General features: G+C 46.5%; 1 protein-coding gene across 1 annotated transcript in view; it reads left to right on the forward strand.

The window, feature by feature from the left end:
• The window catches only part of LOC144504738 (solute carrier family 22 member 2-like), a 37,816-nt gene extending 24,265 nt beyond the window's left edge, over positions 1 to 13,551 (forward strand). The window contains exons 9-11 of the mRNA XM_078230481.1: positions 9,005 to 9,117; positions 9,732 to 9,831; positions 13,443 to 13,551. Of these exons, the coding sequence (XP_078086607.1) occupies positions 9,005 to 9,117; positions 9,732 to 9,831; positions 13,443 to 13,551 (322 nt within the window). The remainder of the gene's footprint in view (positions 1 to 9,004; positions 9,118 to 9,731; positions 9,832 to 13,442) is intronic.
• Positions 13,552 to 24,804: the final 11,253 nt, after the last annotated feature.

Below are 24,804 nucleotides of genomic sequence, written 5' to 3' on the forward strand. Positions count from 1 at the left end.
GTTGATGGTCAGCCAGGAGTCTGAGTTGATGGTCAGTCTGGGGTCCGAATTGATGGTCAGTCTTGGGTCCGAATTGATGGTCAGTCTTGGGTCTGAATTGATGGTCAGTCTTGGGTCTGAGTTGATGGTTAGTCTTGGGTCTGAGTTGATGGTCAACCTGGGGTTCAAGCTGATGGTCAGTCTCAGGTCTGAGTTGATGGTCAGTCTGAGTTGATGGTCAGTCTGGGGTCTGAGTTGATGGTCAGTCTGAGGTCTAAGTTGATGGTCAGCCTGTGGTCTGAATTGATGGTCAGTCTGGGGTCTGAGTTGATGGTCAGTCTCGGGTCCGAGTTGATGGTCAGTCTGGGGTTTGTGTTGATGGTCAGCCTGGGTTCCAAGTTAATGGTCAGCCAGGAGTCTGAGTTGATGGTCAGTCTGGGGTCCGAATTGATGGTCAGTCTTGGGTCCGAATTGATGGTCAGTCTTGGGTCTGAATTGATGGTCAGTCTTGGGTCTGAGTTGATGGTTAGTCTTGGGTCTGAGTTGATGGTCAACCTGGGGTTCAAGCTGATGGTCAGTCTCAGGTCTGAGTTGATGGTCAGTCTGAGTTGATGGTCAGTCTGGGGTCTGAGTTGATGGTCAGTCTGAGGTCTAAGTTGATGGTCAGCCTGTGGTCTGAATTGATGGTCAGTCTGGGGTCTGAGTTGAAGGTCAGTCTAGGGTCCGAGTTGATGGTCAGTCTCGGGTCTGAGTTGATGGTCAGTTTGGGGTCCGAGGTGATGGTCAATCTTGGGTCTGAATTGATGGTCAGTCTTGGGTCTGAATTGATGGTCAGTCTTGGGTCTGAGTTGATGGTCAGTCTTGGGTCTGAGTTGATGGTCAACCTGGGGTTCAAGCTGATGGTCAGTCTCAGGTCTGAGTTGATGGTCAGTCTGAGTTGATGGTCAGTCTGGGGTCTGAGTTGATGGTCAGTCTGAGGTCTAAGTTGATGGTCAGCCTGTGGTCTGAATTGATGGTCAGTCTGGGGTCTGAGTTGAAGGTCAGTCTAGGGTCCGAGTTGATGGTCAGTCTCGGGTCTGAGTTGATGGTCAGTTTGGGGTCTGAGTTGATGGTCAGTTTGGGGTCTGAGTTTATGGTCAGTCTCGGGTCCGAGTTGATGGTCAGTCTGGGGTTTGTGTTGATGGTCAGCCTGGGTTCCAAGTTGATGGTCAGCCAGGAGTCTGAGTTGATGGTCAGTCTGGGGTCCGAATTGATGGTCAGTCTTGGGTCCGAATTGATGGTCAGTCTTGGGTCTGAATTGATGGTCAGTCTTGGGTCTGAGTTGATGGTTAGTCTTGGGTCTGAGTTGATGGTCAACCTGGGGTTCAAGCTGATGGTCAGTCTCAGGTCTGAGTTGATGGTCAGTCTGAGTTGATGGTCAGTCTGGGGTCTGAGTTGATGGTCAGTCTGAGGTCTAAGTTGATGGTCAGCCTGTGGTCTGAATTGATGGTCAGTCTGGGGTCTGAGTTGAAGGTCAGTCTAGGGTCCGAGTTGATGGTCAGTCTCGGGTCTGAGTTGATGGTCAGTTTGGGGTCCGAGGTGATGGTCAATCTTGGGTCTGAATTGATGGTCAGTCTTGGGTCTGAATTGATGGTCAGTCTTGGGTCTGAGTTGATGGCCAGTCTTGGGTCTGAGTTGATGGTCAACCTGGGGTTCAAGCTGATGGTCAGTCTCAGGTCTGAGTTGATGGTCAGTCTGAGTTGATGGTCAGTCTGAGGTCTAAGTTGATGGTCAGCCTGTGGTCTGAATTGATGGTCAGTCTGGGGTCTGAGTTGAAGGTCAGTCTAGGGTCCGAGATGATGGTCAGTCTGGGGTCTGAGTTGATGGTCAGTCTGGGGTCTGAGTTGATGGTCAGTCTGGGGTTCGAGTTGATGGTCAGTCTGGGGTTCGAGTTGATGGTCAGTCTCGGGTCCGAGTTGATGGTCAGTCTGGGGTTTGTGTTGATGGTCAGCCTGGGTTCCAAGTTGATGGTCAGCCAGGAGTCTGAGTTGATGGTCAGTCTGGGGTCCGAATTGATGGTCAGTCTTGGGTCCGAATTGATGGTCAGTCTTGGGTCTGAATTGATGGTCAGTCTTGGGTCTGAGTTGATGGTTAGTCTTGGGTCTGAGTTGATGGTCAACCTGGGGTTCAAGCTGATGGTCAGTCTCAGGTCTGAGTTGATGGTCAGTCTGAGTTGATGGTCAGTCTGGGGTCTGAGTTGATGGTCAGTCTGAGGTCTAAGTTGATGGTCAGCCTGTGGTCTGAATTGATGGTCAGTCTGGGGTCTGAGTTGAAGGTCAGTCTAGGGTCTGAGTTGATGGTCAGTCTCGGGTCTGAGTTGATGGTCAGTTTGGGGTCCGAGGTGATGGTCAATCTTGGGTCTGAATTGATGGTCAGTCTTGGGTCTGAATTGATGGTCAGTCTTGGGTCTGAGTTGATGGTCAGTCTCGGGTCTGAGTTGATGGTCAGTTTGGGGTCTGAGTTGATGGTCAGTTTGGGGTCTGAGTTGATGGTCAGTCTGGGGTCCGAGTTTATGGTCAGTCTCGGGTCCGAGTTGATGGTCAGTCTGGGGTTTGTGTTGATGGTCAGCCTGGGTTCCAAGTTGATGGTCAGCCAGGAGTCTGAGTTGATGGTCAGTCTGGGGTCCGAATTGATGGTCAGTCTTGGGTCCGAATTGATGGTCAGTCTTGGGTCCGAATTGATGGTCAGTCTTGGGTCTGAGTTGATGGTTAGTCTTGGGTCTGAGTTGATGGTCAACCTGGGGTTCAAGCTGATGGTCAGTCTCAGGTCTGAGTTGATGGTCAGTCTGAGTTGATGGTCAGTCTGGGGTCCGAGTTGATGGTCAGTCTGAGGTCTAAGTTGATGGTCAGCCTGTGGTCTGAATTGATGGTCAGTCTGGGGTCTGAGTTGAAGGTCAGTCTAGGGTCCGAGTTGATGGTCAGTCTCGGGTCCGAGTTGATGGTCAGTTTGGGGTCCGAGGTGATGGTCAATCTTGGGTCTGAATTGATGGTCAGTCTTGGGTCTGAATTGATGGTCAGTCTTGGGTCTGAGTTGATGGCCAGTCTTGGGTCTGAGTTGATGGTCAACCTGGGGTTCAAGCTGATGGTCAGTCTCAGGTCTGAGTTGATGGTCAGTCTGAGTTGATGGTCAGTCTGGGGTCAGAGTTGATGGTCAGTCTGAGGTCTAAGTTGATGGTCAGCCTGTGGTCTGAATTGATGGTCAGTCTGGGGTCTGAGTTGAAGGTCAGTCTAGGGTCCGAGATGATGGTCAGTCTGGGGTCTGAGTTGATGGTCAGTCTGGGGTCTGAGTTGATGGTCAGTCTGGGGTTCGAGTTGATGGTCAGTCTGGGGTTCGAGTTGATGGTCAGTCTCGGGTCCGAGTTGATGGTCAGTCTGGGGTTTGTGTTGATGGTCAGCCTGGGTTCCAAGTTGATGGTCAGCCAGGAGTCTGAGTTGATGGTCAGTCTGGGGTCCGAATTGATGGTCAGTCTTGGGTCCGAATTGATGGTCAGTCTTGGGTCTGAATTGATGGTCAGTCTTGGGTCTGAGTTGATGGTTAGTCTTGGGTCTGAGTTGATGGTCAACCTGGGGTTCAAGCTGATGGTCAGTCTCAGGTCTGAGTTGATGGTCAGTCTGAGTTGATGGTCAGTCTGGGGTCTGAGTTGATGGTCAGTCTGAGGTCTAAGTTGATGGTCAGCCTGTGGTCTGAATTGATGGTCAGCCTGGGGTCTGAGTTGAAGGTCAGTCTAGGGTCTGAGTTGATGGTCAGTCTCGGGTCTGAGTTGATGGTCAGTTTGGGGTCCGAGGTGATGGTCAATCTTGGGTCTGAATTGATGGTCAGTCTTGGGTCTGAATTGATGGTCAGTCTTGGGTCTGAGTTGATGGTCAGTCTTGGGTCTGAGTTGATGGTCAACCAGGGGTTCAAGCTGATGGTCAGTCTCAGGTCTGAGTTGATGGTCAGTCTGAGTTGATGGTCAGTCTGGGGTCTGAGTTGATGGTCAGTCTGAGGTCTAAGTTGATGGTCAGCCTGTGGTCTGAATTGATGGTCAGTCTCGGGTCTGAGTTGATGGTCAGTTTGGGGTCTGAGTTGATGGTCAGTTTGGGGTCTGAGTTGATGGTCAGTCTGGGGTCTGAGTTGATGGTCAGTCTGGGGTCTGAGTTGATGGTCAGTCTGGGGTCTGAGTTGATGGTCAGTTTGGGGTCTGAGCTGATTGGTCAGTCTAGGGTCCGAGTTGATGGTCAGTCTGGGGTCTGAGTTGATGGTCAGTCTGGGGTCTGAGTTGATGGTCAGTCTGGGGTTCGAGTTGATGGTCAGTCTGGGGTTCGAGTTGATAGTCAGTCTGGGGTTCGAGTTGATGGTCAGTCTGGGGTCTGAGTTGATGGTCAGTCTGGGGTCTGAGTTGATGGTCAGTCTGGGGTCTGAGTTGATGGTCAGTCTGGGGTCTGATTTGATGGTCAGTCTGGGGTCTGAGTTGATGGTCAGTCTGGGGTCTGAGTTGATGGTCAGTCTGGGGTCTGAGTTGATGGTCAGTCTCGGGTCTGAGTTGATGGTCAGTTTGGGGTCTGAGTTGATTGGTCAGTCTAGGGTCCGAGTTGATGGTCAGTCTCAAGTCCAAGTTGATGGTCAGTCTGGGGTCTGATTTGATGGTCAGTCTGGGGTCTGAGTTGATGGTCAGTCTGGGGTCTGAGTTGATGGTCAGTCTGGGGTCTGAGTTGATGGTCAGTCTGGGGTTCGAGTTGATGGTCAGTCTGGGGTTCGAGTTGATGGTCAGTCTGGGGTTCGAGTTGATGGTCAGTCTGGGGTCTGAGTTGATGGTCAGTCTGGGGTCTGAGTTGATGGTCAGTTTGGGGTCTGAGTTGATTGGTCAGTCTAGGGTCCGGGTTGATGGTCAGTCTCAAGTCCAAGTTGATGGTCAGTCTGGGGTCTGAGTTGATGGTCAGTCTGGGGTCTGAGTTGATGGTCAGTCTGGGGTCTGAGTTGATGGTCAGTCTGGGGTCTGAGTTGATGGTCAGTCTGGGGTTCGAGTTGATGGTCAGTCTGGGGTTTGAGTTGATGGTCAGTCTGGGGTCTGAGTTGATGGTCAGTCTGGGGTCTGAGTTGATGGTCAGTCTGGGGTCTGAGTGGATGGTCAGTCTGGGGTCTGAGTTGATGGTCAGTCTGGGGTTCGAGTTGATGGTCAGTCTGGGGTTCGAGTTGATGGTCAGTCTGGGGTTCGAGTTGATGGTCAGTCTGGGGTTCGAGTTGATGGTCAGTCTGGGGTCCGAGTTGATGGTCAGTCTGGGGTTCGAGTTGATGGTCAGTCTGGGGTCTGAGTTGATGGTCAGTCTGGCGTTTGAGTTGATGGTCAGTCTGGGGTCTGAGTTGATGGTCAGTCTGGGGTCTGAGTTGATAGTCAGTCTGGGGTCTGAGTTGATGGTCAGTCTGGGGTCTGAGTTGATGGTCAGTCTGGGGTCTGAGTTGATGGTCAGTCTGGGGTCTGAGTTGATGGTCAGTCTGGGGTCTGAGTTGATGGTCAGTCTGGGGTTCGAGTTGATGGTCAGTCTGGGGTCTGAGTTGATGGTCAGTCTGGGGTCTGAGTTGATGGTCAGTTTGTGGTCTGAGTTGATGGTCAGTTTGGGGTTCGAGTTGATGGTCAGTCTGGGGTCTGAGTTGATGGTCAGTTTGTGGTCTGAGTTGATGGTCAGTTTGTGGTCTGAGTTGATGGTCAGTTTGGGGTCTGAGTTGATGGTCAGTTTGGGGTCTGAGTTGATGGTCAGTCTGGGGTCTGAGTTGATGGTCAGTCTGGCGTTTGAGTTGATGGTCAGTCTGGGGTCCGAGTTGATGGTCAGTCTGGCGTTTGAGTTGATGGTCAGTCTGGGGTCTGAGTTGATGGTCAGTCTGGGGTCTGAGTTGATGGTCAGTCTGGCGTTTGAGTTGATGGTCAGTCTGGGGTCTGAGTTGATGGTCAGTCTGGGGTCTGAGTTGATAGTCAGTCTGGGGTCTGAGTTGATGGTCAGTCTGGGGTCTGAGTTGATGGTCAGTCTGGGGTCTGAGTTGATGGTCAGTCTGGGGTCTGAGTTGATGGTCAGTCTGGGGTTCGAGTTGATGGTCAGTCTGGGGTCTGAGTTGATAGTCAGTCTGGGGTCTGAGTTGATGGTCAGTTTGTGGTCTGAGTTGATGGTCAGTTTGTGGTCTGAGTTGATGGTCAGTTTGTGGTCTGAGTTGATCAGTTTGGGGTCTGAGTTGATGGTCAGTTTGGGGTCTGAGTTGATGGTCAGTCTGGGGTCTGAGTTGATAGTCAGTCTGGGGTCTGAGTTGATGGTCAGTCTGGGGTTCGAGTTGATGGTCACTCTGGGGTTCGAGTTGATGGTCAGTCTGGCGTTTGAGTTGATGGTCAGTCTGGGGTCTGAGTTGATGGTCAGTCTTGGGTCTGAGTTGATGGTCAGTCTGGCGTTTGAGTTGATGGTCAGTCTGGGGTCCGAGTTGATGGTCAGTCTGGGGTCTGAGTTGATGGTCAGTCTGGGGTCTGAGTTGATGGTCAGTCTGGTGTCTGAGTTGATGGTCAGTCTGGTGTCTGAGTTGATGGTCAGTCTGGTGTCTGAGTTGATGGTCAGTCTGGTGTCTGAGTTGATGGTCAGTCTGATGTCTGAGTTGATGGTCAGTCTGGGGTCTGAGTTGATGGTCAGTCTGGGGTCTGAGTTGATGGTCAGTCTGGGGTCTGAGTTGATGGTCAGTCTGGGGTCTGAGTTGATGGTCAGTCTGGGGTCTGAGTTGATGGTCAGTTTGTGGTCTGAGTTGATGGTCAGTTTGGGGTTCGAGTTGATGGTCAGTCTGGGGTCTGAGTTGATGGTCAGTTTGTGGTCTGAGTTGATGGTCAGTTTGTGGTCTGAGTTGATGGTCAGTTTGTGGTCTGAGTTGATGGTCAGTTTGGGGTCTGAGTTGATGGTCAGTTTGGGGTCTGAGTTGATGGTCAGTCTGGGGTCTGAGTTGATGGTCAGTCTGGCGTTTGAGTTGATGGTCAGTCTGGGGTCCGAGTTGATGGTCAGTCTGGCGTTTGAGTTGATGGTCAGTCTGGGGTCTGAGTTGATGGTCAGTCTGGGGTCTGAGTTGATGGTCAGTCTGGCGTTTGAGTTGATGGTCAGTCTGGGGTCTGAGCTGATGGTCAGTCTGGGGTCTGAGTTGATGGTCAGTCTGGGGTCTGAGTTGATGGTCAGTCTGGTGTCTGAGTTGATGGTCAGTCTGGTGTCTGAGTTGATGGTCAGTCTGGTGTCTGAGTTGATGGTCAGTCTGGTGTCTGAGTTGATGGTCAGTCTGGGGTCTGAGTTGATGGTCAGTCTGGGGTCTGAGTTGATGGTCAGTCTGGGGTCTGAGTTGATGGTCAGTCTGGGGTCTGAGTTGATGGTCAGTCTGGGGTCCGAGTTGATGGTCAGTTTGTGGTCCGAGTTGATGGTCAGTTTGGGGTTCGAGTTGATGGTCAGTCTGGGGTCTGAGTTGATGGTCAGTTTGTGGTCTGAGTTGATGGTCAGTTTGTGGTCTGAGTTGGTCAGTTTGGGGTCTGAGTTGATGGTCAGTTTGGGGTCTGAGTTGATGGTCAGTCTGGGGTCTGAGTTGATGGTCAGTCTGGGGTCTGAGTTGATGGTCAGTCTGGGGTCTGAGTTGATGGTCAGTCTGGTGTCTGAGTTGATGGTCAGTCTGGGGTCTGAGTTGATGGTCAGTCTGGGGTCTGAGTTGATGGTCAGTCTGGGGTCCGAGTTGATGGTCAGTCTGGTGTCCGAGTTGATGGTCAGTCTGGTGTCCGAGTTGATGGTCAGTCTGGTGTCTGAGTTGATGGTCAGTCTGGTGTCTGAGTTGATGGTCAGTCTGGTGTCTGAGTTGATGGTCAGTCTGGTGTCTGAGTTGATGGTCAGTCTGGTCTCTGAGTTGATGGTCAGTCTGGTCTCTGAGTTGATGGTCAGTCTGGTGTCTGAGTTGATGGTCAGTCTGGTGTCTGAGTTGATGGTCAGTCTGGGGTCTGAGTTGATGGTCAGTCTGGGGTCTGAGTTGATGGTCAGTCTGGGGTCTGAGTTGATGGTCAGTCTGGGGTCTGAGTTGATGGTCAGTCTGGGGTCTGAGTTGATGGTCAGTCTGGGGTCCAAGTTGATTCTTAGTGTTGGATCTCAGTTGATATTCAACCCAGAACCATCTCTTTGTCAGTGGAAGAGATTTAACAATGAGATTATTGCTTCAGTTCCCAATATGGAGAAGCTTGAAGATATGCATTTTGCAGAGTCTCATAGTAACTGATGTTTGCGCAGTTACTAGCACCATGACCTCCATTTCCTAAGAATCTGCAGCCATTTAGAGAGACCTTGCTCAACTTCTCCCTTCCTGGGGAGGCCACCATATCCATATTCTCTTTGGATTATTGACCTCCAGTTATGCTGAAGGAAATCGGATCCTCTTGCACTGGGGAGGCCCTGCCATGTGCATCAACTTCAGTAGTCTTTTGTGGGGAAGGTGGAGGCTCCAATCTCAGCCCAGTGAATTTCCAATCAGTTTTCTCGACACTGATTGGAGTGGCCAAATAAATTCAGTCCAACAAGATGGATTAACATTTAGGAAAGGAAGCCTTCTCTCAGTGTAGACTTATAAATCATGATTGTCGGAAAATAGATGTAATGACTCAGGAAGCCTGATTGGAAAGGAACATAGTTTAATACAGAATGCAAAGTAAAACCGCTGCCGTGGTGTGCACACACTAGTCCTGTCTGGGACTACAGTTCAGCAGGCCCAGTCCTGGGCCTGCCTCATAGAAGGCTTAGTTGATGAGTTCAGCTGGGCAGGCCACTGCCTGTTACCGAGGGAGCTCATATTCAACGAGCCCCACAAGGAGATCAGTCAGTTATTCCTCATGAGCTTCATGGGGGTTATCACGGTAGGTACAAGATTTACACAATCAGCAGGCAACATAGCCGTGTTTGCTTTTGAAAATTTGAACAAATGAGCCTCATAATAGTTGAGGATAATAAACCATTCTATTCTCTGGCAGAAATTTTGCTGTTTCCATGTGTGCAGTGCTGTCAGATGTCGGTGGAATTGTTTCCCCATTCATCGTCTACAGACTGGCTGCTATCTGGATTGAAATGCCCCTTGTAGTTTTCGGTGAGTATGTGTTAAGGGTACAAATCACGCCCTTATGCAAAAGGTGTACACTGAGCCTAATTTCAAACGGATTATTTTTTAAGGGTACATACTCAGTGATTCTTTTATTCTTCTTCATTTTCCTTGTTTCATGAATTGAATCCAGTTGTTTTTGACTTTTGGGCTGAGTGCACAGATCACTTTGATGCTCTCATTTTCCATTTCTCCCAGGAAATCACAATGATTTGGGTAGGCATATTGTGATGCACAAGACATTGTACAGACCAGGTGGATTAAAGGGTCTTTCCCTATCCACCGTTACTTGTATATTTGCATTTCTTTCTCTAAACCCCTGCACCTCTCCACTACTCAAAACTTATTTTTCTAATTCTTTTAACTCCTTCTCTATGGTTGTTATCTGTTAGTTTAACCATTTACTTCATCCCACCCCCACTGAGTCTTTTGAAATTTTACTACGTTGAAAGGTCTATATAAATGCAAGTAATTATACAAGACAAATTCACCAATACCTCAGGTGGAGCATTCTTAAATCTGACTATAACAAATTTAATAATATCAGCCTACAAAGACTAGTTTGCATTCAATCTTTCCTTGTTCTGTTCATTCATTCCCAGGGGTGATTGGTTTGATTGCTGGCAGCTTAGTGTTGCTCTTGCCTGAAACAAAGGGATTGACTTTACCAGACACCATTGAGGATGTGGAGAACATCAGATGGTAAGTAAACGGACAGCAGCAGAAACACTGTGATAGTTGGCTCTGGGTTATTCCATTGCACATTTTATCAATTCTATGGGTTACTGGTAATTGTTAAAAGTAGATGCTTCTGCACATGCCACATAACCTGTCTATTGAAGTGGATAGACAGAGTACGTTCAGGCCTCTCCCCATGTTGCTCTTCTTCTTAGAAGTCTCTCTGGATCGAAGATGACTTCCTTCCAGTCCAGTTTGGGTTCTGAAATGCATGATCTGCAGACTCTGCCACATGTGGGGTTGAAGGTTAGGCAGATGAGATATTTGGAGGTTTGTGCACTTTCTGGCACTTTGACTTTGCCTCTGGATGTCCCCAGTGAAGTGTCTCAATCAGTTCCGTGCCTTCCTGAAGAAACTTTTCCATTTTTGGTCAATCACAAGCAAGGGACTCCCACGAGTCGACGGGGATGTTTGATTGCTTCAGGGATGCTTTGAGGGCATCCGTAAAATGTTTCTGCTGTCCTCCTGGGAGTCTCCTGCCATGACCGAGTTCTGAGTAGAACAGTTGCTTTGGGAGTCTGGGGTCAAATGGCATCTCCTGCCCAGAGGGAGCTGGCTTTGAGTAATTAGAACCTCATGCTGGCTTAGGAGAGGACACAGCTATTGGATTGCCTTTCTTTTCACCAGGTTTAGATTCTCAAATGCAAGACTAAAGTCATTGTTAAATGGGCAGCAGTGATTCCTGTGCTCCAATATGTTTTGGAGACTAGACAACCTACAGCAGCATCTTAAAATGCTGACCAGCAGCGCTTTAATAAGATTCTCCAAATCTGGTGGCTGCTGTTCAACTATTTTCTTGCTGACTAATGTTTGAAAGTAATCAGGGCTCATGTGCTTGCTGTTTATTTTTTCTTGCTGACTGCATGCTTTTCTTCTCCTCCATTTTTATCTACCTTTCCTCCCTCATTTCCTCTGCACTAAAGACGCTGGGGGCAATAGTATAGAGGTCAGCAGCCCTCAAGGGCCTCACCCACTCATTTTACCTTGGTGAAATTTAAAAGTAAGAGTTCCTGAGCTGTTTGAATGCAGGGGTGCAGATCATAGATCAATCTTGCCCTCAACCATACATATGTACACACATTCAGGATAATAATCGGTTTTCCTGCTCTTTTTCTCAACTCAAGTCCAGTGATAATTTTAAAGTTTATTTATTTATTGTCACAAGTAGGCTTACATTAACACTGCAATGAAGTTACTGTGAAAATCCCCTAGGCGCCTGTTCGGGTACACTGAGGGAGAACTTAGCACAGCCAATCCACCTAACCAGCATGTCTTTCAGACTGTGGAAGGAAACCGGAGCACCCGGAGGAAACCCACGCAGACACGGGGAGAACGTGCAGACTCCGCACAGACAGTGACCCAAGCCGGGAATCGAACTCGAGTCCCTGGTGCTGTGAGGCAGCAGTGCTAACTACTGTGCCACCCCCAAACCTGGAGTCCCCATTGTTACCCTAATTTTTAAAGAAAAAACCCATTCTCAGAATATGGACATTGTTAGCATGACTAGCATTTGTTGTTCATCCCTGGTTGAATTGAATAGGTGGTGGTGAACCTCCTACTTGATCTGCTGCAGTCTTTGTGGTTGAGGTACTCCCAAATTGCTATTAGGTAGGGAGTTCCTTGGTATTGACCTAACGCTGTTGAAGGAACGGCAATATATGTCTAAGTCAGGATGTTGTTTACGGAAATAATAGGAGATGGTAGTCTTTCCATGCATCTGCTGTCCTTGTCTTTCTCAGCAGTCTTGCTGTCTTGTCTTACTGTGCTTGTCTTTCTCAGCAACATAAGTTGTGGATTTGAGACCTGCTGTTGACGGCGTGGCAAGTTGCTACTGTGTGTCTTATATATGGCACACATTCAAACCACATGGTACTGAGATATTCCCATTAAAATACATTCCCCCTCTTACCTTCCCTGAGACTGCCAGTCACAGCCATTCATAGGATCAATGACAAAAAACTTTTATCCACTTCATATGTCTTAATCTTGTGTAAATAAACACACAAGCATTGAAGAAACTCTTCAAAGTATGACTTACTGAGGGTAATAAAGATATCCATTAAACTAAGCTTGCACTCCTGTCCGCAGCTGTGGCAATTTTCCAAACTCCTGATACCCTTCTCCTTAAGGAAAATCTGGGTTATGTTCTTTGGATTACTAGTCCAATGATTTAACCATTGCACTATTACACCCGTTAGGTTATTGGGTTTAATATTGCAAATTTATAATGACAGAATTTCTATTTTAAAATCATAGCTGCGTATTATCCTGATCCTTTGTTAATTCAACTAGTCCTTAATGACAACCAGCTCAGGCCAAGTTGAGAGATCAAAGAGCCCTGGATAGAGCTACTTTGCAGATCTTACCCTCCTTCCGAGTATGGTGGCCACATGCACATACAGTTTACTGTTATTCTAAAATGTCTATTCTGCATATCAACAAAGTGGTGTCAGTGGTCACATTCTGTCTGAGTCAGAAGGTTAATATTTCAAAGTCCCATTACAGAAACTTAAGCACAAAATCTGTTATATTTGCAGTGTAGTACTGAGGAATTAATTCACAGTCAGTGGTTCCGTCGTTCGATGAGATATTAAACTGAATCCCTATCTGCCCTCTCAGAAGACATAAAAGGCTCCATGACCACATAGTTTGAAGAAGTGAAGGCTTCTCCCTGCATCCTGGCCAATGTTTACTGTGTGACCAACACCGTTAATGCAAATTATCTGGTCATTCTCACATTGTTGATTGGGAGACCTTACTGCACACAAGTTGGCTATTGCGTTTTCTATATCGCCATAATGACTTCTAAGAGAGATGTGGGGAATGCCAGAGTTGCTCATATTCTGCCTAAGTTCACATGCAAAGAATGATACATGTGAAATAATGTAAGTTCACTGACATCAGAACTGTACCCTGCTTTGAGTCAATGGGAGTGAAAATTTACATACGAAGGAGCTGGAGAAAGTAGATGCATTCTGAAAGAAGGGCCTGGAATTATGCCTTCCCTGGACTTCCACTGGGATGTCTCATGATTTGTCTGCTACTAGAGATGTAGCCCTAGCCACTGAAGTGGCCGTGAATAGTGACACAACATTGAGCCACCCCCAAAACAATTATATATTCTTCCCCACTCCATTTGCTGCGATGAGTATGGAGGCTGCATTTAACTAAAGAAAGTAACTTCCCTCTTCTGCGCTTCAAACCACAATCCCAACGTGGGAAGTCCCCTGCGCCCCACCCCTCCCAAAAAAATTGGAGCCCACTACCATCATTAATATTGCTCCCTTCCCCATTATGATGCCCCCTCCCCAGTCCCAACATCTTGTATTATTATTGCTTTATTCAGGACAAGAAAATCATTTATCCCCAACAAGGTTGAGCAGGAATTTTCATGCAAGGTCATGACTAGCTGTTTTTGGATCCCAGTCTAAAGTTTAACCTTTATCTCATTGGAGTTAGGTCAGGAGTTTTCAATATCGTCAGCAGTGAAAGAAAGAAATTGGAGCTGCTTAATTTCATACTGAGAAGAATGTGATTCAAACTGATATAACATAAATATTGGACTGTTCCTTCAGGTGGAAGACGGGCATATTGAAGACAAGTTACCAGCACATGGTTCTACATACAACAGAAACTCGCAGTGCCAAAGACACTGCTTCAGTGAAGATTGTCCTTAACTCCTGAATGGGATTGCAGCATTAACCTCATGTATTGACTAGTTTGATCTATATTTCATGCTATCTGCTATGTATTATTATGTAAAATGTTCATAACAATATGGGGTATTGATAGAGTAAATAGGGAGAAACTGTTTCCACTTGGAGGAGTATCAGTAACCGAAGGACATCAATTTAAAGTCATTGACAAAGAATGAAGGAGTTGAGGAGAATATGTTTAACACAGCAAACTGTTGTGATCTGGAAAGGTATGGAATCAATGTAAATAGTAACTTCTAAAAGGGAATTGGGTAGATACTTCATCGGGAAAAAATTACAGGGCTATGCAGGACGAGCAAGGGAGAGAGTTTTACTGGATAACTCCTTCAATGACCTGACACGGGCACAATATGCTGGATGGCTACCTGTGCTTTTAAGATTCTATGATGAATATAAAAGCATAAAATCACTTTCACTTCTACACCCTCTCAACAATGCAGTTTGACAGTAGCTGCTGAAGTTGAAGATTAGACAATATGGAAATATATGGTTCTGATTGTCTTCAATGAACATTACTCAAGAATTCAGAAGTTAATATAAATGTAAACAAGAGAATTGCAAGTACATTTATGTATTATGTTATGTTGGACTTATTAAAAGTTCAACCAATCTACATTATTGAGTTAAAAATGTTAAATGCGGGTAATTTAGATTTCTGTAACTGCACTAGTTACAAGTTAAGGCAATTTGCTTCAGATCCAATTATTTTCAACTGACCTTGTTTTACTGAAGAATCCTTAAGAACATGATAAAATAAACCACCAAGCCCAGTCTCACTTACATAGACCACATAAAACCCCGACAGTGCAGAAGGAGGTCATTCAGCCCATCGAGCCTGGTACAACAATCTCATGATGTGGAGATGCCGGCGTTGGACTGGGGTAAACACAGTAAGAAGTTTAACAACACCAGGTTAAAGTCCAACAGGTTTATTTGGTAGCAAAAGCCACACAAGCTTTCGAGGCTCTGAGCCCCTTCTTCAGAAGGGGCTCAGAGCCTCGAAAGCTTGTGTGGCTTTTGCTACCAAATAAACCTGTTGGACTTTAACCTGGTGTTGTTAAACTTCTTACAACAATCTCAACCAGGCCCTATTCCCGTAACCCCACATATTTACCCTGCTAATCCCCCTGACACTAATGGGCAATTTAACATGGCCAATCAACCAAACCCGCACATTTTTGGACTGTGGGAGAAACTGGAGTACTCAATGGAAACTCATGCAGACAGGAGGAGAACGTGCAGACTTTGCACAGACAGCCACCTAAGGCTGGAATTGAACTTTGATCCCTGGCGCTGTGAGGCAGCAGTGCTAACCACTGTGCCACTGTGACAATCCCACCTAACCAGCTTCTCATGAACTTTCTCACTCCTCCTTGTCCTGTTTTATGCATTTTGAATGCAATGATTGTACCAATCGGCATGAACAGATTGCATTTAGACAAATGCTTCAATGCCATTTTGTGTAAACACTCGTGGAATCCATAGTGAATGAGAAGCAGCTACAACAGCCCATTATTTGGTTGAAATTCAGAGCAATCAGGCCAGCTTGTGAAGCTCTTAATATAGTGATCTGATAGAGGGTAAGTGATAATCTATCTTTCATTGTCTGCTGTATACTTCACAACTTTGTCGTATTGATGGACTAGCCTTTATCACCAACTGAGTATTGGGTGACAGAGGGGGACTAGGACATTAGAGCTTCTATATGCCTGAGCTTTTAGAAGCAAGCTTCTCAAGGAAAATACTTCAACCACATCAGCCTTTCCATTTCTCATTCACCAACAGTCTCATAAACCTCACCACGTTCCTTACAGCAAACATAAGATTGTCTCTGTAAGGAGAGAAAAGGGCTGACATTTCGAGTCCAGATGACCCTTTGTCAGGTCATCTGGACTCGAAACGTCAGCTCTTTTCTCTCCTTACAGATGCTGCCAGACCTGCTGAGATTTTCCAGTATTTTCTCTTTTGGTTTCAGATTTCAGCATCTGCAGTAATTTGCTTTTATAAGATTGTTTCTTCAACAAAGGTTTGGTCCTCATTTCACCACAAAAACGATCACCAAAGTCAAATTTGGATTACAAGATAAATTTATCAGTCAAATTATGTCACCAAATAAATCAGCCTTGTGCAAGTCCTGACCATGCACACATTTCCTTATCCTCATGTTATGTCAAGGTGTTTCTCTTGCTACTACAGCTTGGGGTTTGGAAGAGGTCTTTGGAGGATGGCCTCAGGTAGCACTGGGCCTAGAAGGACCACATTCACACTAGAATCATAGAAAATCATAGAAACCCTACAGTGCAGAAGGAGGCCATTCGGCCCATCGAGTCTGCACCGACCACAATCCCACCCAGGCCCTACCCCCACATATTTACCCGCTAATCCCACTAACCTACGCATCACAGTACTCTAAGGGGCAATTTTTAACCTGGCCAATCAACCTAACCCGCACATCTTTGGACTGTGGGAGGAAACCGGAGCACCCGGAGGAAACCCACGCAGACACGAGGAGAATGTGCAAACTCCACACAGACAGTGACCCGAGCCGGGAATCGAACCCGGGACCCTGGAGCTGTGAAGCAGCAGTACTAACCACTGTGCTACCGTGCCGCCCTTAGATAAACACTAGTTTATCTAAGTGAGCTTTAGCAGCCTGGATTGTGACTGTCTGAATAGTACCAACAAGGTGCCAACAGAGGCATTGTCTGCATGTCTGGCAGGAAAACAGGCATGCTAACAGCCTGAGAGAGCACATCAGTGACAATCCCATGAAATTTAAGCCTATTTTCTAGGGGCAGTATCTTGGCACTCATAAGGCTCTGCTGCAGAGCAGAGTGATGTGATGCTCCAAAGCTCCTTTTAACAGTGATATTCAATGTCAAGTTGGCAAATGCCTGAGCTTCCATACCTGATGTCAGTTTGTGCAGTCATAATTGCCATTCATCGCACCATCATAATGGGTTCCACTATCGTGCTGATAGAATTGATCATTGGGTCCATTTTGGATAGTGTGGTCTCCATGCTCTGCACAAAGCCTTGAGATAAGACCAAGATGCTTCCATAATATTGTGCACAAGCTCCCTGCCAGACTGCTCAGCACACCAACATTTTCCAGTATATGTATCTCAGGCCCTCAAAGTCAACAACTGGGTCCTTTGCAGCTGAATTAGTGTATATCCTCACCATGTGCCTAGCTGGCAAATGTGGAATTCTATCCCCTGCATTAACTCATGCACAATTGTGTAAGTGAATCAACATATGTAGATTCCTCCTCTCACCTAGCTTCTAAAGTCCATGTTCTGTCAGTGTTTAAGCTGGTTCTTGTGAGAGTCAATTTATATGACCATGCTTTTCATGAGCACTGACCTCCTCTTCCTCACTGGCAGAGGCATAGACATTCTCAGAAACTGCAATGGAAGAACAGGATGAGGGCTAGTTTGTGACTTGAGGGAGCAGAGAGAAAAAATGGGTGTTAGAACATTTTATGATCTTCCTTGGTGGGAAAGAAAGAAGTCTGTTAGTAAGAAGTCTGGTGAATGCAGAATGTGACTGTCATGGTGTAATAGGTGACACTGAATGTGAGATGGGATTTGCTCTTAAGTGAGTGTTGCAATGGTGTTGAGTGTATGAGTGTTATATTTCATACCCAAAAATATGAAGAAATTAGACTCATGATTTGTGTGCATGTGAAAGTGTTTGTTTAAGATGGCTGCACCCAGACGAAGCGTGTGCAGCAGTTTTTAAAAATTCATTCATAGGATGTTGGCATTGTTGGCTCAGACAGCATTTATTGCCCATCCTTATTTGTCCTTGAGAAGGTGGTGGTGAGCTGCCGCCTTAAACCACTGAAGTCCATTTGGTGTAAGTGTACCCACAGCACTCTTCAGGATGGAACTCCAGGATTTTGATCCAGCGGCAGTGAAGGAACAGTGATATATTTCCAAGTCAGGATGCAGTGGCTTGGAGGGAACTCCCAGGTGATGGCGTTCCCATGTGGCTGCTGCCCATGTCCTTAAAGATGGTTGTGGGTTTGGAAAGGGCTTTCTAAGAAGCCTTGGTGGGTTCCTGCAGTGCATCTTATAGATGGTACACACAGCTGCTACAGTGCATCGGTGGTGGAGGGGCTGAATGTGGATGAGGTGCCAATCAAGTGGGCTGCATTGTCCTGGATGGTGTCAGGTTTCTTGATTTCTGTTGAAGCTGAACTCATCCAAGCAAAGGGAAAGTATTCCATCACATTCCTGACTTGTGCTATGTAGATTGCGAACAGACATAGAACATAGAAACCCTACAGTGCAGAAGGAGGCCATTCGGCCCATCGAGTCTGCACCGACCACAATCCCACCCAGGCCCTGCCCCCACATATTTACCCGCTAATCCCTCTAACTACACATCTCAGGGACAATTTTTAACCTGGCCAATCAACCTAACCCGCACATCTTTGGACTGTGGGAGGAAACCGGAGCACCCGGAGGAAACCCACGCAGACACGAGGAGAATGTGCAAACTCCACACAGACAGTGACCCGAGCCGGGAATCGAACCCGGGACCCTGGAGCTGTGAAGCAGCAGTGCTAACCACTGTGCTACCGTGCCGTGCAAGTCAGGAGATGAATTACTTACCGCAGGATTCCTAGCCTCTGATCTGCTTTTGTAACCATAGTATTGATGTGGCTAGTGTTGTTAAGTTTCAAGTCAATGTTAACCCCTAGGATGTGGCACGATGGAACAGTGGTTTGCACATCTGCCGCTCGGCACCAGAGACCTGGGTTTGATTCTGGCCTGCGGTGATTGTATGGAGTTTACACATTTTCTCCATGTCTACATGGTTTCCTCCCACAGTCCAAAGATGTGCAGGTTAGGTGGATTGGCCAGGCTAAATTGCCCCTTGGTGTCTAAGGATGTATAGGTTAGGTGCATTGTCTTGCAATGATCTCTTGGAACTAAGATCATTGAATTCCAACAACCGCAATCATCTTCCTTTGTGCGAGGTATGACTCAAACCAAGGAAAAGTTCTCCCTCTGATTCTCTTTGACTCCAGTTTTGCTAAGGGTCCTTGACGCCTCACCTGGTCAAATGCAGCCTTGATATCAAAGGCTGTCACTTTTACCTCACCTTTGGATTTTAACTCTTTTGTCCATGTTTGAACCAAGGCTGTAATGAGGTTAGAAGTTGAATGACACTTGTGGAACTAAACTAAGCCTCAGTGAGCAGGTTTTGCTAAGCAAGTGTCACTTGATAGCACTGTTCATGACCCCTACCGTCACTTTACTGATGATCAATGGTATACTGATGGGGTGCTAGTTAGCCAGGATTTGCCCTGCCTTTTTTTGTACAGGACACACCTGGACAATTTTACACATTGCTGGGTAGATGCCAGTATTGTGGCTGTACTAGAACAATTTGGCTAGGAGCGTGGCAAATTCTGGAGCACAAGTCTTCAGTACTATTGCTGGAATATTGTCAGGGCCCATAGCCTTTGCAGTATCCAGTGCCTTCAGCTGATTCTTGATATGTGGAATGAATCAAATTCGCCTAAGTCTGGCATCTGTGATGCTGGGGACCTGCGGAGGGAGCCAAGATGTTTTCATTCCAAGGCACTGTGCTCTTGCAATTGGTTGTTAGCATAGTGAGCAGTCTCCCAAACACACAATTTTTCCTGTGCAGAAGAAGGCCATTCAGCCCATAAAGTCTGTACTGGTTGACTGAAAGAGGTCATGGATTCCATGAGCAATTGGTTAACAACAACAGACCTCAATTTATCACTCAAGAATTCAAACATTTCTTGAAAGAAAATGGTATTCAATATATCTACTGTACCATCCTGCTACAAATGGACCAGCAGTGCATTTTATTCAAACCATGAAACGCACATTGAAAACAACCAACGAACAAGGTTCACTGATCAAATGCCTTAATCAATTCCTACTGATGTATGGAAAAGTTGCTCATTCAATGACTAAAATTGTATTTATATGGCTAGTGTTGTTAAGTTTCAAGTTAATGGTCACCCCTAGAATGTGGCACGATGGAACAGTGGTTTGCACATCTGCCGCACAACACCCGAGACCTGGGTTCGATTCTGGCCTTCGGTGATTGTCTGTATGGAGTTTGCACGTTTTCTCTATGTCTACATGGGTTTCCTCCGGGTGCTCTCGTTTCCTCCCACAGTCCAAAGATGTGCAGATTAAGTGCATTGGCCACACTAAATTGCCCCTTAGTGTCTAAAGATGTGTAGGTTAGGTGCATCGACCTGCAGTGATCCCTTGGAACTATGGTAATCGAATTCCAACAACCGCAACCATCTTCCTTTGTGCCAGGTATGACTCCAACCAGGGAAGAGCTTTCCCTCTGATTCTCATTACTATTAATGATGAAGAGACAACTACATTCAGCATTTGCCTTGTTGAAACCTTCAAAAACGAAATAAATCATTCAACAGAAACAAGAAGGATTGATAAAACGGCAGGAACGTAGAGCAAAACATCATGTTTTCCACCATGGACAAGAACGTTGGCCAGGAATCACTCCACAGGAAAGAAATGGGTTCCTGCCACGATCCATGCACAGACTGGACCTGACTTGTATACTGTCCAAACCAGAGATGATTTCATTTGGAGGAAGCATGAGGACCAGTTGTTGGCAGGGGGAACCGTTCTGCCGGAGATGGAACCTGCTGAAAATCCACGTTTAATTGCACAAAGTCCTGACCTAAACCTTGCTGAAACCCAAACACCAATAGACACAGTTGAGGAAGATGACAGCTCATCTTCAGACCAAACACAGAGTCAACATCTTGTTACAATGTCGACACCAATTGAAGCAACTACTGATGATGTTTGTACAAATACAAAAAAGTCAGAGTTTATAACTAGTGCAAAGAAGAAGATACCAGAGGTTCGCCGTCAACTGTTCCGAGAGTGATGACCTTCAAATCATCTGACTTATTAATTATTGTTATTTGATTTATTGTTCATGTTACACTGTTTGAAATTGTTGGGGCATTCAATTTAAAGGGGGAGGAAATGTATAAATTTATATTGAGAAGCTGCAGTAAGCACTGTGGACTAATGTATACATGTTGTCACCAGATGGGACATCACCGGTGCTAGCGTGGGAAACTGCTAGAGTAAAGAAGCAGCCTGTGGTGAACACACCTTATAAATAAAGCTCTGTTGGTTTTTAACTCTTCATGCTTCCTAGCGTCAATATCACAATACACAACACATCTAATTGCCATGGGGGGGTGGGTGTAAATGAAGCTCAAACAAAAACTTAGTGAAATCAGATGATAGTTTCCACACCTGCACTCAGTAAATCACAGAAATAGGACCGCTGTTTTGGGGCGAGAGAAGGCAGATGCTGCTGTTTGGAACAACACGGACTAGGATCAGGAGTAGGCAATTCAGCTCCTTGAGCCTGCTCCGCCATTCAATACAATCACGGCTGATCCTGTCTCGGCCTCAACTCCACCTTCCTGCCCAATCTCCATAATACTTCAACCCATTACTAATTAAAAATCTATCTCTCCCTTAAATTTATTCAATGTCCCAGCATCCATTGCCCCCTGGGGTAGTGGATTCCATAGATTTACAACCCTTTGAGAGAAGTAGTTGCTCCTCATCTCTGTTTTAAATCTGCTGCCCCTTATTCTAAAACTATGACCTCTTGTTCTAGATTGCTCCACAAGAGGAAGCATCCACTTTATGTCCTTTTCGTCAATGCCTTTTGTCATCTTAGATACCTCAATTAGATCTCCACTCATTCTCTAAACTCTAGAGAGTATAGGCCTAAGCTGCTCAATCTCTCTTCATAAGACAAACCCCTAATTTCTGGAATCAATCTAGTGAACCTCCTCTGAACTGCCACTACATCTTCCTCAAATATGGAGACCAAAACTGTACACTTTACTCCAGGTGAGGTCTCACCAATGCCTTGCATAGTTGTAGCAACACTTCCTTACTTTTATACTCCATTCCTTTAGCTATAAATGCCAAAATTCAATTTGCTTTCCTTATTACCTGCTGTACCTATATAATCGTCTTCTGCGGCTCATGCATGGGGGCAACCAGATCCCTCTGCACCGAAACACCCTGAAGTCTCCATTAAAATAATAAGTTGCCTTTCCATTTTTCTGACTGACATGGATAACCACACTCTTTATCCATGTTAGCTCCATTTGCCACATTTTGGCCTACTCTCCTAACCGATCTATGATCCATTTGTAATTTCCTTATTTCCTTATTGCAAGTTACTATCCTACCTATTTGAGTGTCATCTGCAAATTTGGCTATAGTACCCTCTATCCCTGTGTCCAAGTCATTAATATGGATTGTAAATAGTTGGGGCCTGAACAAAGCAGCTCCTGCTGTGAAGAACCGAGGAAGACTGTTCCTCTGTTCAAAAGGAAGAGGAGAGAATCAATGGGACCTTTGAAGATTTAAGGAATAGTGATTTGTTGAGGTTGGCCTTGTTGGCAAAAGTCAGCTCTAGAAGACTCGAGCAGAGTAGAATGACTTTCGAAGGACACCGAAAATTTCAAATTAAAGCAAAACACTGTGGATGCTGGAAATCTGAAATAAAAATAGAAAATGCTGGATAAACTCTGCAGGTCAGATAGCATCTGTGAAGAGAGAAACACAATTAACATTTTGAGTCCATAAGACCTTTCTACAAAACTGTTCTCTCTGTACAGAAATTGTTAGACCTGCTGAGTTTAATTTTCTGTTTTTATTGCTGAAAGTTTCAACCTAGTGCAGCAAGGGGATCTTTAACTTCACAGGTTTCAGCCAAAAAAAATATTCACGCATAAGGCTATTTTATTTAATGAAGTTGAAGAATTTCCAGAAGAGGAACAAAAATATTCCCTGGGTGAGGTTTTGATTTTAATTTGATTTGATTTGATTTATTATTGTCACATGTATTATCATACAGCGAAAAGTATTGTTTCTTGCACGCTATGTAGACAAAGGGCCCGATTTTACCATTTTCATTCTAAGTGCTGAATCTGGGCGTAATACAGATCCGACTTAGAAATCAGGCACCCCCATACGCACCCAGCCATCTCCAGTCCCATTCGCGCTGTGGGCGGGGCTTAGTGCGGCCAAAATGATCGGAGCTCTGAACTGCGTATGCGCAGTTAGAAAACAAATTGGAAAAAGCGCGCCCGCGTCAGATCGCTCCCGGGCCACAGAAAGCAGAGAAAGCGGCCCGGGAGCGAAAAGCAGGAGCGATGGTGCACACACACATCGCTGTCCCCCTTATCCACCCCCCCCACTACCCACACACATCACTGCCCCCCTTATCCACCCCCCCAGTACCCACACACATGACCTGCCCCCCTCCCCCCCACTGATTGCCCGCAGAGTGGCATTGGCCCCCCTGCCCCCCCACCAGAGATCCATCTGCCCCCGCCCACAGATACATCTTACCCGCCTCCCTCTTCCCCCCCCCTGCCCCCCCCGCAGACAACAATCTGGCCTTACTCTGTCCCCCCAGAGAATGGTCTGGCCTCATTCACTCCCCCCCCAATACAACGATGTGGCTCATTCCCCCCCCCCCCCGAAAAAAATCTGGCCTCACTTCCCCCCCCCTACCCCCCCGGACAACGAACTAGCCTCACTCCTCCCCCCCCCCCCCCCCAAGAAAATGGTCTGGCCTCGCTCCCCCTCCCCTCCAGAGGAACATCTGACCTGCCTCCTCCCCCCCCCCCCACCAGACAACGATCCCCCCCCCCCCCCCCCCCCCCGCACTGATCTGAGTCAGAGAGCTGTTGGAAGCTCTGAACTCGCTCTTCAGAAGCAAGAGTGCCCGATTCAGACTTTTATTTAGCATGTCCATTACGGCGCGGTTCCGGATTGGCAAACGCGGTGGTAAAGGGGGAAATGCTGATGAAGTTGGGCGGGCAGTTCATTAATTCAATTTAAATGCATGCAAATGCATTTAAATCATCGTTGCACCCGTTTTGGGCGCAAAGTGGATCGCCGCCATTCCCGGGTTTCGGTAAAGTGGCAATCTGCGCAGATGTGGGCGTGGATCGCGGTAATGGCCTCACACCCGATTTTAACATGTTTTCGCGCCCGAAAACGGGCACGACGGAATGGTAAAATCGGGCCCAAAATATACTGTTTATAGAGAAGGAAATGAGAGAGTGCAGAATGTAGTGTTACAGTCATAGCTAGGGTGTAGAGAAAGATCAACTTAATGCAAGGTAAGTCCATTCAAAAGTCTGACAGCAGCAGGGAAGAAGCTGTTCTTGAGTCGGTTGGTATGTGACCTCAGACTTTTGTATCTTTTTCCCGAAGAAAGAAGGTGGAAGAGAGAATGTCTGGGGTGTGTGGGGTCCTTAATTATGCTGACTGCTTTGCTGAGGCAGCGGGAAGTGTAGACAGAGTCAATGGATGGGAGGCTGGTTTGCGTGATGGATTGGGCTACATTCACGACCTTTTGTAGATCCTTGCGGTCTTGGGCAGAGCAGGAGCCATACCAAGCTGTGATACAACCAGAAAGAATGCTTTCTATGGTGCATCTGTAAAAGTTGGTGAGAGTTATAGCTGACATGCCAAATTTCCTTCGTCTTCTGAGAAAGTAGAGGCGTTGGTGAGCTTTCTTAACTATAGTGTCGGCATGGAGGGACCAGGACAGGTTGTTGGTGATGTGGACACCTAAAAACTTGAAGCTCCCGACCCTTTCTACTTCATCCCCATTGATGTAGACAGGGGCATGTTCTCCTTTACGCTTCCTGAAGTCGATGACAATCTCCTTCGTTTTGTTGACATTGAGGGAGAGATTATTGTCGCTGCACCAGTTCACCAGATTCTCTATCTCATTCCTGTACTTTGTCTCGTCATTGTTTGAGACCCGACCCACTACGGTGGTGTCATCGGCAAACTTGAAAATGGAGTTGGAGGGGAATTTGGCCACACAGTCATAGGTGTATAAGGAGTATAATAGAGGGCTGAGAACACAGCCTTGTGGGGCACCGGTGTTGAGGATGATCGTTGATCATGGAGATCAACGACATCAATTATGCATTCTGGAATGCAGGTTTTTATGCCAACAGACATATCTTAAAATCTAACTAGACACTGGAGCGAGTGTAATGGTTTTGTCAAACTACAAACCATGGTTACCAACCCATTGCCTGCAACCCATAGAAACCCAGTTACATATATCGTTTCATAGATGAAGCACATTAATCTCAACCAGAATTTCTGGATTT

This window comes from Mustelus asterias, chromosome 15 (assembly GCF_964213995.1).
Source record: "Mustelus asterias chromosome 15, sMusAst1.hap1.1, whole genome shotgun sequence".
Classification (NCBI taxonomy): Eukaryota; Metazoa; Chordata; class Chondrichthyes; order Carcharhiniformes; family Triakidae; genus Mustelus; species Mustelus asterias.